The sequence below is a fragment of the Apis laboriosa genome, unplaced genomic scaffold, assembly GCF_014066325.1.
Source record: "Apis laboriosa isolate Shangri-la unplaced genomic scaffold, ASM1406632v1 scaffold34_cov151, whole genome shotgun sequence".
Classification (NCBI taxonomy): Eukaryota; Metazoa; Arthropoda; class Insecta; order Hymenoptera; family Apidae; genus Apis; species Apis laboriosa.
The window spans coordinates 2,354,090-2,370,386 of record NW_025222928.1 but is presented as its reverse complement, the minus strand read 5'-3'; the positions used below and the strand labels follow the sequence as shown (position 1 = coordinate 2,370,386).

The 16,297-nt window shown below is 23.8% G+C and overlaps 3 protein-coding genes across 5 annotated transcripts; 2 read left to right on the top strand and 1 right to left on the bottom strand.

Annotated features, from left to right (window-relative positions):
• Nucleotides 1-21: 21 nt before the first annotated feature.
• LOC122715242 (replication termination factor 2) lies at nt 22-1,300 on the top strand. The gene is made up of 3 exons (XM_043937274.1): nt 22-189; nt 276-659; nt 789-1,300. Exons 1-3 carry the CDS (start codon nt 121-123, stop codon nt 1,185-1,187), a joined length of 852 nt encoding a protein of 283 aa, XP_043793209.1. The 5' UTR covers nt 22-120; the 3' UTR covers nt 1,188-1,300.
• A 538-nt stretch (nt 1,301-1,838) lies between these two features.
• LOC122715239 (membrane-bound transcription factor site-1 protease) lies at nt 1,839-6,829 on the bottom strand. The gene is made up of 14 exons (XM_043937270.1): nt 6,773-6,829; nt 5,933-6,468; nt 5,663-5,794; nt 5,362-5,571; nt 5,105-5,289; nt 4,726-5,023; nt 4,463-4,614; nt 4,035-4,315; nt 3,826-3,937; nt 3,488-3,746; nt 3,161-3,435; nt 2,780-3,069; nt 2,413-2,689; nt 1,839-2,338 (listed from the first exon to the last, which is right to left on the bottom strand). The coding sequence occupies exons 2-14, from the start codon at nt 6,452-6,454 to the stop codon at nt 1,972-1,974; spliced, it is 3,360 nt and encodes a 1,119-aa protein (XP_043793205.1). The 5' UTR covers nt 6,455-6,468; nt 6,773-6,829; the 3' UTR covers nt 1,839-1,971.
• A 227-nt stretch (nt 6,830-7,056) lies between these two features.
• LOC122715240 (DNA ligase 4-like) lies at nt 7,057-15,313 on the top strand. Of its 3 annotated transcripts, XM_043937271.1 has the most exons (13): nt 7,057-7,175; nt 7,266-7,305; nt 11,301-11,472; nt 11,605-11,762; nt 11,851-12,131; nt 12,210-12,524; nt 12,705-13,011; nt 13,097-13,226; nt 13,299-13,556; nt 13,646-13,834; nt 14,123-14,440; nt 14,519-14,773; nt 14,860-15,313. In XM_043937271.1, the coding sequence occupies exons 2-13, from the start codon at nt 7,289-7,291 to the stop codon at nt 15,199-15,201; spliced, it is 2,742 nt and encodes a 913-aa protein (XP_043793206.1). In that variant the 5' UTR covers nt 7,057-7,175; nt 7,266-7,288; the 3' UTR covers nt 15,202-15,313. The 3 variants fall into 3 exon arrangements, with proteins under 3 accessions (XP_043793206.1, XP_043793207.1, XP_043793208.1); XM_043937272.1 differs by lacking the exons at nt 11,301-11,472; nt 11,605-11,762; nt 11,851-12,131; ... (6 more) ...; nt 14,519-14,773; nt 14,860-15,313 and adding exons at nt 8,019-8,440; nt 8,518-8,721; nt 8,807-10,650; nt 10,781-11,081 and having other exon boundaries at nt 7,170-7,305; XM_043937273.1 differs by lacking the exons at nt 7,057-7,175; nt 11,301-11,472; nt 11,605-11,762; ... (7 more) ...; nt 14,519-14,773; nt 14,860-15,313 and adding exons at nt 8,059-8,440; nt 8,518-8,721; nt 8,807-10,650; nt 10,781-11,081 and having other exon boundaries at nt 7,184-7,305.
• The last annotated feature ends 984 nt before the right edge of the window (nt 15,314-16,297 follow it).

Sequence of the window (16,297 nt, the reverse complement as noted above, 5' to 3'; positions counted from 1 at the left end):
TTACGTATCTTTATTTGTATTTTTATTGTTATATTCTGTATAATCAATAATTTAACATATATTTTGTTAAAGTTGAATAAGTTGTTAGTAATTGATTTTTCAATTTCATTATAATATATCATGGGTTGTGATGGTGGAACTATTCCTCGAAGAGATGAACTCGTAAGAGTTAAAAAAAAACCAGAACAGGTTATTTTCTAGTTAGATTATGTATTTTTATATATTATTTATAAATGTTGGTCTTTCTATATAAAGTAATATACAATTATTTGTAGAAAGATAAGGAAGCAGAATTAGCATTTAAGTGGAGACATTGTACAATTAAACAATTACCATTACAACCACCAGTAGTTGGTTGTGGTTTAGGTCATCTTTATAGTAAAGAATCTATATTAGAAGGTCTCCTTGATCGAAGTACACTTCCAGAATCAGCACAACACATTAAAACCTTAAAAGATATAAAAAACTTAAATTTGACACCAAATCCAGCATTTGATGGTAATAAAGCAAAAAAAGGAGATTGTTATGCAGATGAAGGAAAAAGTCCATATATTTGTCCACTTATTGGACTAGAAATGAATGGTAAATACAAATTTTGCTTTTTATGGTCATGTGGTTGTGTAATGAGTGAAAGAGCACTTAAAGAAGTCAAAAGTAAGGTAAGCAATCATTAAAAGAATTAAAAGAATAAAAATAAAAATATCTAAGGAATATTATAAGGAAAAAAAAATATTTAACATATAGTGATTTTTATATTATATTTTATATCATTATATCATGTTTTTTAGATATGTCATCAATGCCAACAAGCTTTTACTGAAGAAGATATTGTTATCATAAATGCAGAAAATAATGATCTTAAATTGATGGAAGAGAATATGATACTACGAAAAATAGCTAAAAAAAAATCTAAGAAACATAAACATAATGAAGATAATCAAATATTAGATATTAAACAAGAAGAAATACCAAAGAAAAAAATTAAAAAAGAAGATAAAAGTTCTACTTCTAAGATTACTAATAGAACAGAAGCTGAAGATCCAGCATATAAAAAAGTTAAAGAAAATTATAGTGTTGCAAAAGATCCTAAAGCATCAGAAGTTTTCAAAAGCATTTTCACTACCCACAAATCTGCAGCAGAACAAGATAGGGCACATTGGATTACATATAACCCTTTTTACAATTAAAATATTTCAAATATAATGAATATTCTAAAAATAATTAATATTATGCATATAGCAAATATTATATGTAAAAATAATAATAAATATCTTTACACATAAATGTTTTCATTATTAAATAAATAGTTTTATATATGTATAAAAAACGATTTTATTTGTATGGATTTTTTTGTAATCTATATTACAAAGTAGTAATATTGTTAGACTAATAATATTGTATCACTACTTGTTTGTAACAAAAATGGATAATGATATCATTATACAAAAATCTAATAATTATTACAATTATAAATTAATAATAAGTTGATAATATACTTTTTGTATATATATTTGTTACCTAAAGTAAATGAATGTTCTATTAATTAAAATATTAAAATATTTGAAAAAATACATGTATAAAATATTATCAATATTGAATCTAAAATAATATTTCCTTAATTTATAGTGCAAATTTATATCTGTTTTATATATTTTACTAATATATTTTATTACACATATATTTTTATTTGTAATAAGTTTGTATTTTAATCGTAATTTATTTTTCATTTATATAATTAGTAAAAGTATTAATAAGTAATATTGCATTTTGCATTCATATATTAACAAAAATTTCTGTTATTTGAAATTAATCAATAACATAAAATTTATCAAAATAATTTCTATAATTTTTAAATTTATATTGAATACTATATATTTAAAGGCACATAATATAGTTTGTTATATTTTTTTAAGCGTTTATGACAGATAATTGAATATTATCTTGTATTAATTATAGATTTGTCAAATACAATCACATTTGAGGCACTCTGCGTAGAGAAATTGTTTGAATAACTCTGCGTAATCTACCGACTGTTCGTTTTCTTCGAGAATGCCGTTTTGTTATTAAACAATTCCACCGATTTAATAAGTAGAAAAAAATACTTCCTATAATTATTATTCCTGCCATGTAATTCCACTTACGTGTAAATGTTACACTGTTATCTTGATCATTTTGTTTTAATTCATCAATATTATTTCGTTCCGCGTGATGTAATGTAGGAATATTTGCACCACCAACGCGTCTTCTAAGCCATAATGGACTTGAGTCTTGTAGAACTGGATTTATTGCAATTATTGTATCTCCAACAGACAATAATTTTTGAGGTTTATAGAGATTTCTAGAATGAAATTAAAATTATAGATAACATTTTATTTGTTGGATAACATTTAATAAAAGTTATTAATAACTTACATAGGCACAGATTCATTTAAAGGTTTTGGAGTAACAGGAATAATAATAGGACAAGATGGAAGTGGTCTAATATAACCAGTATTAGTATTTTCAGACAGTAACACTTTACTATGACGTTTTAAATAACTTCCTTCCATACGTTGAGGTAATTCATTACTGTCTAAAATACTAGACTTTTCAAGAATTTTTGTCTTAGTTTGACTTTCATCTGTAAAAACAGTTGCGATATGTCCCGTTGTTGTATATTCCAATATAGCATCAAGCATCCAAAAACAAGCTAAAAAATAAAATTTTATTATTTACATTGAAGAATTGTACTAATACAATTATTATATAAATTCAAAATTTTATAAAAAAAAAAACATACGTTTTTGTAAATGACTGTCATCAATACAATTTGAATCTCCATATACTACAATTCTACCTGGTACAATATTAGCTTGATCTTTCATATTATTTTTTTCCATATTTTCTTTTTCAGCTATTATATTGTTACTATAATTATCATTATATATTTCCTTCATATTCGTATGACCATTAGTTTGAAGAAGTCCAAGAATTGGCACTGCCATTGTAGATTTTGATTCTGATTCAAGTAAAAGCTCTTGTCCTTGGTCATGTAATTCTGCATAAAGAATAACTCCATCCTTCGGAAATCTTGATAAAAAATATATTATTAGATAAAAAAAGAAATTTAAATAATTATAATATATATTTTATATTATATATTATATTTTAAATTACATACCGAGTAATTGTAGTACCAGAAGCAAAAATTACAGGTGGATGTTGACCAAGAGTAAATTGGCCATTACGTACTTGATCGCTAAATGCAATTCCCCAATTAGAATATAGTAAATCGTTTAAAGCTGGTACATTTGCACCTCCTGTATCTGGTATCCACCACTGCCGAGTATTTTCATCATAAAATTTAACTTTTCTCATAACAGTGACGTTATACCAATCTGCAAATATGACTACAGAGAGACCTTCTTCTTCTACATCTCTCCTTAATTTAGCTACCTGAAAAATAGTTCATATAACACATATGAAATTATTTTTATTATATAATTACCTCTTCAGGAAAAAATTCTTCTTCACTATCAACAATAAGTAAGGTACCATAATTTTTGGCATTAAAACATGTGAATGGAGCACCAAGTACCTCTAGATAATAACCAGCATTACGTAAATGTTGATACATATCTTTAAAGTTTGTATGAATATGGTCACCATTCCAATCAAGTGGATCATTTTTTGCACGTAAATCATCTCGTGGAAAATAACCCGGAGGATAACGTAAATTATGAAATTGATCCCACAGAATACGTTTACTATTAAGAAAATATTATTCAATATTATATCATGAAGTTTTATAGTACAATTTAATAATAATTTTATACTTCTACTTACTGACGTGGAGGTGTAGGAATAACTTTTGCTTTCAAAGGTAATTCTATTTTAGACTGTCTTACTTTTTCTTCTCCATCACTTGGTGGTGATTCAATCGTAACAGATATATGACCTAAATATAACATTGAATTTTATTATAAAATATTTTTATAAAATATATTTTCTAATATAGTAGAAATATAAATGAAAATAAATAAAATAATTTAAACCTTGTGCTATGCCTTGCCAACCACGGGCAGATGGTGGAACTGTTATAGCAACTGCTAACCATCCAGACCATGGCCAAAGAACATCACTATGAGTTATTGATACATCAATTCGCTCACCATTACCATTGCCAGTATACGGATGCCATATAAATTCTGTTACATGTCCAGATACTCCCAAACCATTTATTATAGTTATATTTACAATCGTAGGCATACCAGTATGATATACAGCTTGTGTACAGTATGGCCACATATATTGACATTCAGTTAGATCTATATAACTAATAATATATCATGGTTTATGCATTATATTATATTGTATATCATATTATATGTATATTGTAATTAATATTAAAAAATATATTAATATTAAAATATATTAAATATATTAATTTGGTATTATATTAATAATATCAAAAAATAAATACCTTGGACTAAGTGTAGCAATTGGTGTATATGAACGTAGAAAATGAAATGCTCGTAAAAGATCTAACTTTCCAGCACCTTGTTCAAACATACCAACTCCAGATAAACGACGCGCAGAATTAAGTAATGCTTGTTTCATACTTGCTGGTGTTATCTTAAACAATAATTTTTTTTAATTATTATTTAATTTGTTAATATGAATTTAAAAACTTTAAATTATATAAAAAAAATAAATATATAAGAAAATATATCGATATATAATTACTCTTTGTTTAATAGATTGAGATCCATCTGGTTGTACAAATCCACTGGCTAAAAGTGCTACAGCTCCAGCAACAACAGGACTAGCAACAGAAGTTCCTGATAAAGTTCTACAACCTGTTTGTAATGCAGAACCTCGTACTCCTGAACCATATGTAACTAAATCAGGTTTTACTCTTCCATATCCAGATGGTAATTCCCATGTTGTCATACCACGCGACGAAAATCTTGCTATTTGATCTTCCCAATTAATTCCGCCTACCCCAATAACATCCATTTGATCAGCAGGATTGTTTAAAGTGCTATATTAAATAAAATTAAATTTATTTATATATTTTAAAATTAAAAGAAATAAATATAAAAAAAATATTTGATTTTTTTACCCATATAAAGGTCCATCATTACCAATTGCAGAAACCATAATTACACCATTTGCTGTTAATTCCCATACTTTATCAACAAATGGATGATCCATAAAATCTGGTCCTCCAATACTAAGATTCAATACTGTAACTTTTGTAAGTATAGCATAATTGAATGCATCCAAAAACCATGATGTATATGATACCTAGAAAAAATAGAAAAATTCACAGTTAAGCAAAAAATAGATATATATATATTAAGTATATGATAAACATACTTGAGTATTAGTAAAAACACGAAAAATGTGAAGTTCAGCATCTGGTGCAAAACCAAGACAATCTATACAAGATGATGCAATAACTCCAGCTACAAATGTACCATGACCTAAACCATCTTCTAATGTTTTTTCATTTGTCCAATTTGAACGTTCTTTAATTTTTTTAAAGTGTGGATGACTAGCTGCTAATCCTGTATCAAATATTGCTACCTAACAATAATTATATTATGTAAGTAATATTATTTCTTTTTTAAATATCATTAACAATATATATATATATATTTCAAATAAAACTATTCACTTTTACTCCATTTCCAGTAACACCCATACCCCATAGAGCATCAGCTTGAAGTATACTTGTAATTTGTCTTGGTATAGCTCTTAATAATCTACGTGATGTATGTCGATTATTTGATTGCCAGAACTGATTGTTCTGAAATATAAGTTATGATAAATAAACTTGCAATATTCTTGATCATATAAATTAAAATATTTAATATAAAATATTATTATTATTATAATATAAATATATATAAGCTATATATTAATATATATTAATATAAAAGCTTACATAATTGTTAATTTTTCTTTTGAAATTTTTATATTCTAGAAACTCTGCATCCTCTGATGCATTGACAAATTTTAAACTTCTTTTTACAAGTCTTTGAGGAGTTACTCTTCTAATAAGAGGATGATCAGTTAAAGCATCAAGACCATTATGTCTGTCTGTTTCTTCCAAAAGAACAACATCAAAATCACTTGGATAATTGCTAGCTAAGTTGTCACGAAATAAAATTTTCCAATTATGAATACCAGATGAATTTAATGCAGCTTTTATATAATTTTCACGTGTATGTGGTTTATAATAGCCTTTAAATGCAACAATATATTCATTTTCAACAATTCTGCTAGCAAAATGAACTTTTATTTCAGGACTATTACCATGGTATGGTAATTTAGCTATATTATTGAGTTTAGAGTTTAAAGAATTGTTGTTTTTTAATGAACAGTGCACTTGATTATAGGGTGATTCAATCACAATATTAAATAGTAATAATAAAGGGATATATAGCCAACATGTGTGTGGCTTCATACTATTATTATCAGCTGAAAAATATGTGAGAAAATTAATGTCATATATTATATAATTATTAAATAAGAAAATAAATATATATTTTAAAATATTTTATTTGTAATAAACATTAAACATTAAACATTTATACTAAAATTAATATTATAAATGATATAATAAAGAAAATATTTTTTTCAATCTTAATAAAAAATTTACATTTTTATTTATATTTAAATATTATATTAAGGATTGAAATAATTTAAACTTTATTTATAAAAATAATTATAAAAATAATTATGATTATTGAAATTAATGCATATTAGACTTTATAAAACTTACATGTAGTAGAAAGTCATAATTTATTAAATTATATTTTCTCTGATCATACTTCTTTTTAATATTTTAAACAATAATAAGATAATGTAATAATTTCTTATTTAGTTAATATCTAAGAAAGAAATCTAAAAACGACATAAAGACGTTTCTTTATTGTTAAAACCTTGTTTTGATGTCATAACCTCAATGTTCTTAAAATAAAAATCCATTTCAAATGAAAGATCAAAGTATTCATAACATGCATTTTCGTTTAATATTTTTACGTCCCTTACTTCTCTGAATTACAACTCATATACTTTATTGTATATAAATTGTACCAATGAACAATACACGGACAAACAAATCATAATGCAGTTTATCATACTGCTTACGGGACTGATATTACAGAGTGATGTTAATGTTAAAAGTATATAAATTTATTATTATTATTTTATAATGATATAAAAAAAAATATATTAATTGTGAGTTTATATTTATAAAATCATATTTATTCAAGGAATATAATGTTCACTACTTTACATGAATTTTAATAAAAGGTAAACAGTTTATGTCATAACTTAACCTTTAATATAAATTTATTTTTTCTAAATATTTAATTTATAATATAAATATATGAATATTAATATATAATTTTAGTAATATTATATATATATATATATATATCATAAATATTTTATATATATTAATATGTATTTTATTAATGTATTTTAATAATATATTTAAATAATATAATATTAATATTTATAATAAACATATATGTCATATTCATATTTCATGTAATAAATATATTTATAATATTTATATATTTAATATATACAATACTAATTTACGTTATATAATATTAATATTTAATGTAAAAAAAATAAATATTTTATAAATTTAAATAACTATAAATAATCGTAAGAAAATTTTAAACATTATTAAAATAAAATTAATATTTTTTTTATTATTTTTTGTAAAAAAAACAAGAATTATAAAATAAATAATAATAATAACAATATATATATAAATATGTTATATATATATATATATATTATTTATATATATATCATAATAATTTGTTAAGGAATAATCATATCTTATATATAATTCTTATCATATCCTCTTAAGGAATGATATATTTCTTATTATTGATATTTTCATATTATGTTATATGTATATGAAAATATGTTATTAATTTTATTTAGTAATATTTAATATATCTTTAGAAATAAAAAGATATATTATTTTAGTGTTATATTTATTTTAGTGTTGTGTGGTGTTATTAAAAAGTAAATAATAATATTTAGTGTATATAATATTGATTAAAAAAGAAGACAAAGAAAAAAATATGGCATTTGATAAGAAAAGCACAATAGCTCCAGTAATTATCGAAGAATTAGATGAAAATGCTTTAAATAACATGAATGTTGATATGACAGAATTTGTTGAAGCAAAAGCTCTAGAGATAAAAGATGTACCTCATAGTATTATAACAGATGTTTATTCTAAACAAAGCACTTCTGGTATGGATATTACTACAGAAATAGAAGATCAAGATATATTAATGACTGCAGATAAAGAAGATCAATTAACAAAACAATTTTTAAATGGAGAGTTAACATTTTCTGAATATTCTTCTAAAATGGATCAACATATAGATTTAGAAACTGCAGAATTTGAATTTTCTAGGTAGTAATCTAATATGGATTTTTATATCCTTATAAAAGATCTAAGTAAATAAATTTTCTTTCTCTTCTTATTTTTAGAAATGATTTTGAAAATGAAGAGATAGAAACAAATAAAACAGTTCATTGTAAAGTATCAAAATCACAAAATGTAGGACAAGTACGTTGTAAACGAAAAAAAAGAACACTTCCTCCAGTTTTACAAGGTCTTATGGGTGAAGCAAATTTAAGATATGCTAGAGGAGATACAGAATTAGCTGCTCAGATATGTATGGAAATAATTAGGCAGGTTTATTTTTTTAAAATTATAAAGATATTACTTTTAAATGACAATAAATGAAGATATATAACTTTTCCAAATTTTCTATAGACAAGTACCAAGTGCTCCAGAACCTTTTCATACTTTAGCAATGATATATGAAACAGATCAACCAGAAAAATCATTACAGTTTGCTTTGATAGCAGCACATCTTAGCCCAAAAGATGCTGATCAATGGGTGAGACTGGCTAATATGTCTCTGGAAAGTGGAGATATAAAACAAGCTATAACTTGTTATAATAAAGCAATTCAGGCAAATCCAAAAGATATAAATTTATATGAAACACGAGCGCGACTTTTAGATCGTAATGGAGATAAAAGAGCTTATTTAAAAGGTTTTCTAAAATTAATTCATCAGTTGGAACCTGAAGATGGAGAACACATAATTAAGTATGCCAAAATGTTAGCTAAACAATATATGGAAGAAAATAATAATGAACAAGCATTAGAAGCAATGGAAAATATTTTTTCAAAATGTTCTAATTTCATTACTTTGGAAGAAGTTAATATCATGACTGAAATATTAATAGCATTAAAAAAATTTAAAAGATGTTTAAATATTTTAACAATATACACAAATATTTGGGTAAAATATAAGATTACTAATAATGAACAAAATATTGATATAATAACAAAAAAATGTGGAAATGAAAAAAAAGAAGAATTGGAAGATGATAATATATTTGAAATAGAATCTTGTGGTGTGCCAGATGATGTTGTTGTTGATTTAAAAGCAAAATTTCTTATAACACTTATTGAATTAAATCAGATGAAATTAGTTGAAAATCTTTTACCCAAATTTTATTTATATGAAAATCAAGAAATTTCTGGTGATCTTTTTTTAGACATAGCAGAAGCTTTAATGGGGAAAAAAGAGTTTGGACATGCCTTAATGTTATTGGAACCTTTAGTTAATAGTGAAAATTATAGTTTAGCTGCAGTATGGTTACGACATGCAGAATGTTGGGTTGGTTGTAAAGATATAAAAAAAGCAATAAAATCATATGAAGTTGTTAAAAAATTATCACCACAACATTTAGGTGCAAGAACAGCATTAGCTAAGCTATATCAATTAAAAGGTCAATATAATAAAGCAATAGAAGTCCTTAATCAAGATCCAGAATCAGATACTTTAGATCCACAAGTAATTTATCAAAGAGCATTGCTTCTTTTTAAAGTAAAAAGATATGATGAATATTTTCAATCTGGAATGTTACTTTTCTCTAGACATTGTGCAAATATACGAAACAAAGTCGAATTGAATGCATTAACTATTGTAACTGTAGTACGACAACGTCTAGAAACATTGCAACTTCATCGATTATCTCGTGGAGAAAAACTTGAAGAAGAAAATGCACCAGTGTTTCTGAATAGTACAGAATTAAGTGAAAAAAAAGAATTTCTTTTACTTTTACAAATGTGTAAATTGGCTTGTACATTAAAAAAATATGGCTTGCTACAAAGAATTTGTTTTACTGCTTTAACATCAAAGAGATTTCGAAAAAGAAATTCTCATATTATGTTTTTATGTTTACTCTCGTGTATTTATAATAATGATTCCTATAATGGATATAATATTGTACGACATTTAATACGCGTTTATCAAAAACCAAATTCTTGGAATTTATTAAATATTATTGTGCAAAAAGCAGAAGATTCTAGACATAATAGATTTATAATGCGTCTTCTTGGAAGAGAAGATGTATTTTCTTATTTAAATATAATGCATGCTAACAATTGTCTTATTTCGGGAACATATAAATATGCTCTTAATGATTATATTTCTCTTTTTAAAGTAGCACCTAGTGCATTATTAGCATTATTAATCAGTGTAACTTTATTGCAAATGTCATGCCAAAAATGGTCTGCTAAAAAAAATCAACTTGTAATTCAAGGTAATTGTGATTTATAATGTATATTTATTATTTATTAAATAAATTGTAATTTATTTTTTCTTACATGCATTAATAAAAAATAAAATTTTAATAAATATTATAATTTTATATTTATTCTATTCTGTTTTAGCTATTGCTTTTATAAAGAAGTATTCTCAACTACGTGGCATAGATGGTGAACAAGAAACATACTATAATATGGGTCGTGTATTTCATCATATTGGTTTATTACCAGCAGCTGTACATTTTTATAAATTAGTACTTAATAAAAATCCTGGAGATTTAGTTAAAAAAAATTCATATCTTTTAGATTTAAAAAAAGAAGCTGCCTTTAATCTACATCTTATTTATTTAGAATCTGAAAATTATTTATTAGCAAGAATGTATCTCGAAAACTACATTACAATTTAATTTAAAAAAATTAATTTGTATTTTATTATTTTTATATGATTATAATTTATTTTGAATAAAATATGAAAGCTTTTTGTAATATAAAGTATAATATTGTAAATAAATATTCTTAATAAATAATATCTTATATAAATTTCAATATTTTTATAAATTTTTATAAATTACCATTTCATTTAAAATTTTTTTATATAAATTATTTATATTTTAAATCTTTAATTATTTTTATTCTTTTTATATAGAAGTGAAATGAATACAACATTAGCTGGAAAAATTGAATTTAAAGAATTATGTAATGTATTGGAGGAAGTTTCTAAAACACGTAATACTACCAAAAAAGCTGATATTTTAGACCAATTTATTAAAAAATGTCGTATTATGAGTCACAAATTAAAAACAGAATTTCCAGATATGGTATAAATTTGAATTTTTTAATTAAAATTTTTGATAATTATATATATTTATTATATAATTATTGTATAATTATACATATTATATATATTAGATTATTATAAGTATTAGTATTTTATTAAACTTTTTTTATAGGATATTTCATTTTTTCCTATATTAAAATTAATTTTACCGAATCTTGAACGAAGACACGAGGCATATAATTTAAAAGAAAAATCTCTCGCTGATCTTTATATTCGTGTATTTTGTTTGGGAAAAGATAGTAAGGATGCAAAAAACCTTAAACAATACAAGTAAGATTATTAATTAATATTTATTCTTTTCTTAATAATAATATTGTGCTATTATTATAGATTTTAAATGAAACTAAATTTTTTTTAGAGCTCCAGTTGCAAAAAAAATCGCAGGATGCAAAAAAGCTGAAAAAGATTTTGCGGAAAAAGCATGTTATATTTTGCAAAATCGTTTATCATCCAAAAATTCTGATTTTACTTTAGAACGAATTAATTTATTTTTAAATAATATATCGTTAAAAAACAATCGAAAAGATGAAATATTTAAATTTTTATTAGAAAAAACGAATGCATTAGAATTCAAATGGATAACACGAATTATCCTAAAAAATTTAAGGCTTGGTATTACGTCGAAAAAAATATTGCAAGGTTTATTTTCTTGCATATTATTTAATACAAAAAGATCTTATAAAAAAACAATATAATTTGACAATAACATTTTTTTAGTTTTTCATCCAGATGCAAATTCATTATTTGATGTATCATCTAATTTGCAACATGTTTGTGAAACATTATGTGATCCCCAATTAAGATATCATTGTGACATTCAAGTTTTTTCTCATTTTAAACCTATGTTATTAGAACGATATCAGATTGAGAATATAGAGAAACTTTTTAATGAAAAAGAACAATATTTTGTACAATGCAAATATGATGGTGAACGATCTCAAATGCATATGAAAGATGGAAAGTATAAATATTTTACACGACAAGGATATGATATTACAAATTATTCTGGTTTTGGGGAAACTAGTTCTTTAGGTATATATAATGCAATTTGTTTTATGATTTTCTATTATATATTTAATATTATATAATTATAATATTATAAATTATATTTTTTTACTATGAATCATATTATAAATTATAAATGAAATTTATACTTTTATGCAAATAGTAGATTTTGTATAATATTATAAAATAAAAAATTATATGTTTTAGGTTTTATGAGTAGTGTATTTGATCGATTATTAAATCAAGAAGTAAAATCAGTAATTTTAGATGGTGAATTAATGGGTTGGCATAAAGAAAAGAAATTATTAGGCTCAAAAGGAATGAATTATGATGTTAAAAAACTGTCAGAAAATAGTCATTATCAGCCATGTTTTGTCGCATTTGATATTATTATGCATAATGATATATTAGTTAATAATGAACCTTATGAAGAAAGACTTAAAATTTTAAAAAATATATTTAAAGAAGAGGAAGGTCATCTTTTATTATGTGAATCTATTAAAGTTTCCAAGAGGTGATAATTAATTTTTATTAATAATTTACGAGAAAAAATATTTTATACATTATAATATATACATACAAGTTATTTTCATTTTAAGTGAGGAATTATGTAATATATTTAATGAAAGTATTAAAAATAAAGAAGAAGGAATTGTAGTAAAAAAATGTGATAGTAAATATAAACCAAATATAAGAGATGGTACTGGATGCTATAAAATAAAAGCTGAGGTAATAATTCATAAAATATTAACATTATTAAAAATTGTTTTCTATTTTCTATCATAAACAGTAATTTTTCAGTATTCTGAAGATTTGGTACAAGATATAGATTTAATAATACTTGGTGGTTATTATGGGGATGGAAAATTTATAGGTTTAATAAAAAGCTTTTTAATGGGAGTAGCTTCATCACCAAAAACTCCTGGTGAAAATCCTACAGAATTTTTATCTGTAGTATCAGTTAGTAATGGTTTATCTATGGATGCATTGAAAGAACTCTGGAAAATATTTGAAAATAAGTGGCAAAGTGAACGCCCTACGAATGTAATTCCTCCCAAGGTGAATTAATGCAAAAAAAAATGTTTATGTTATAATATTAATATATTATTTTCAATATATTATTCAATATATAATATATTATTTTTTAGATCGATCCGCCAGAATTATGGATTCGCCCTGAAAATTCTATTATCTTAACTGTAAAAGCAACAGAAATGACACGAAGTTCTGATTATCCAACGAGATACAGTTTACGATTTCCTAGAGTTACAAACATTAGAACTGATAAACCATGGTATAATGTTTGTACAACTAATAATTTGAAATCATTAATTAAGGTATATAATTGAATGATATATATTTGTTATATATTTTTGCAACTAAATAATATATATTTTTATAATAATATTTTGGTAATTATTTACAAAAAATTAAGAAATTTATTTTTCATAAAACGGCATCTTCTATTTCATGTCATCGGATATTATCGAAGATATAATTGAACAATTTTTTCCTATATGTTAGTGCCATTTAATTTTAATTTTCGAGATTATTGAAATCGATAAGAAGTACTCTTTTATAAATAATTACTTATTCTTTTTTTTTTAATATTTAATAATATTTAGAATACGTGGCCAATTCAAAAATTGACAAAAAGACAAATAAATTATGAAGATATAGAAGTACCTGAAACCAAAATATCTAAAACAAAAAAATATTACTCAAGAATAAAGAATGAACAAATATTGATAAAACCAAATATTTTTGTTGATCCATCAATTCAACTTACCCGACTTTTTGATGATAAAGAAATTTGTGTAATAAATGGCAATGACGAATTGCCTAAAGAACGGATTGAAGAAATTCTTTTACAACATGGAGCAAAAGTTGTACAAAATCCTTTAAAGGAAAATTACTGTGTTATAATTGGTAATGTTAAAACGGTAAATATATTATTTGTTGTTTACTTTAATCTAATAATTATTATTCTTCGAATAATTTGTATATTGAAATTTTTTTAGATAAAAGCAAATAATATTATACAAAATAATAATATACATAAAAAATACGATATAGTAACATTAGATTGGTTCAAACGGGTTACCAAAGAAGAAAACTGGTCATCATTGCAAGATTTCTTACCATGGGATTTGATATGCAGTCGCGAATCGACAAGACAACGATTAGCACAATATTATGATGATTATTATGATCACTATACCATAGATGCTAATGAAGAAACTTTACTTCGTTCGTTTAAAAAATTAGAAGAAACGGTATCACATTCAGCTATTTATTTTATTATAACATATTCTAGTAGATAAAATAGATAATTTTAATTTTATATAAGATATTATTTCAGGAGAAAAATACTAAATTTGATTATACAGAAATGAATAAAATAAATCAGGAATTATTTGATAATGAAATATCTCCTTATTCTCTATTTTGTGGTATTATAGGATATTTCAATGATCCATCAGATTTGTCAAAATTTGAATTTCGATTTATGGGTGGAACTATTAAAGAAACTATCGATGATTCGATAACAAATATCTTTATTAACAATAATTATATCAGTACTGAACTTCAAAATTTAATTGGCAATAAATTACAAATGTTAACAATTATTAAAAGTGAGTGGATTGAAGAATGTTTTAAACAAAATGCAATTATTCCTCACTCTAAGTATCTGATTCAATAAAAAATAATATATTATAAAATTTTTAAATATCTGTATTTTATATACCATATAAATAAAATTAATGAATTATATCATAATAAATTTACGAATTATAATATGGTTCTATTTTTGATTAAAATTAAAGCGAATAAATAAGAATACAAAATATAATTTCAGAATTAAGTGTTCAATAAAGAAAATTTAACATATAAATGTTACGTGTATATTTGTAACATGAAAATATATAGATTCATTTTGGCTCATATTTTCGTTAAGTGCTAAAGAAACTGGGTACTAGATGGAGTGACAGTTAGACAGTTCGCTCATTTAACATCCCGTTTCGAAATATTTGTTCTTAGTTGAAGTCGGCACCCTTGTTGTTCTCGTTTTATTTCATCGGAATGCATGCAAAATACGAGGCGAAAGGGACGCAGCTGCGACGTTTCCTTTACAAAGCCTGCCATTCAGAGAGATTCTCGAGTAGATTAAGATGAGAGAACTTTGGAAAAAAGACTTTATAAGTACAGACATCGATACGATAACGAGAATCTTCATTCTGAGATTATTCTTGATTTAAATATTTCATTTAAATCATATCATTTCTATTACTAATTCGTGTTACTAATCTTAGTGTATGATGTAAGATGATTAATTTTAATTCATAACTTATAAATTTAATACCAACAATAAGACAACAAGAGGAAGCTTTATTTAACTTCTACAAAATCAAAAAAAAAAATAATAAAAAATGATACATTATATAATGTTAAAAATATACAAACTTATCAAAGAAAAAACATGCATCATCTATATCATCTAAGAATCTAAAAAAAAAAATTCTTTATTCACAGGCATATAATTGCGCATAAAAAATCTTTTAATTTTTTTTTGCACATCAACTAATTGTAAATCATAGTTGAGATTTTTGGCAAAGATGTATATCATGACAGTGCATGATGTATGTATAATGTTAACTATTACCGATATCTCGTTAGCGTAAAGGAAGATTTCGTCTACCAGGTCAGAACATAATATATGAATATGACTGACATTTGTGTCCGTAGAAGATCTACTTATAGACTCTTCACCTACGGACACGACGCATATTAATCGAGTT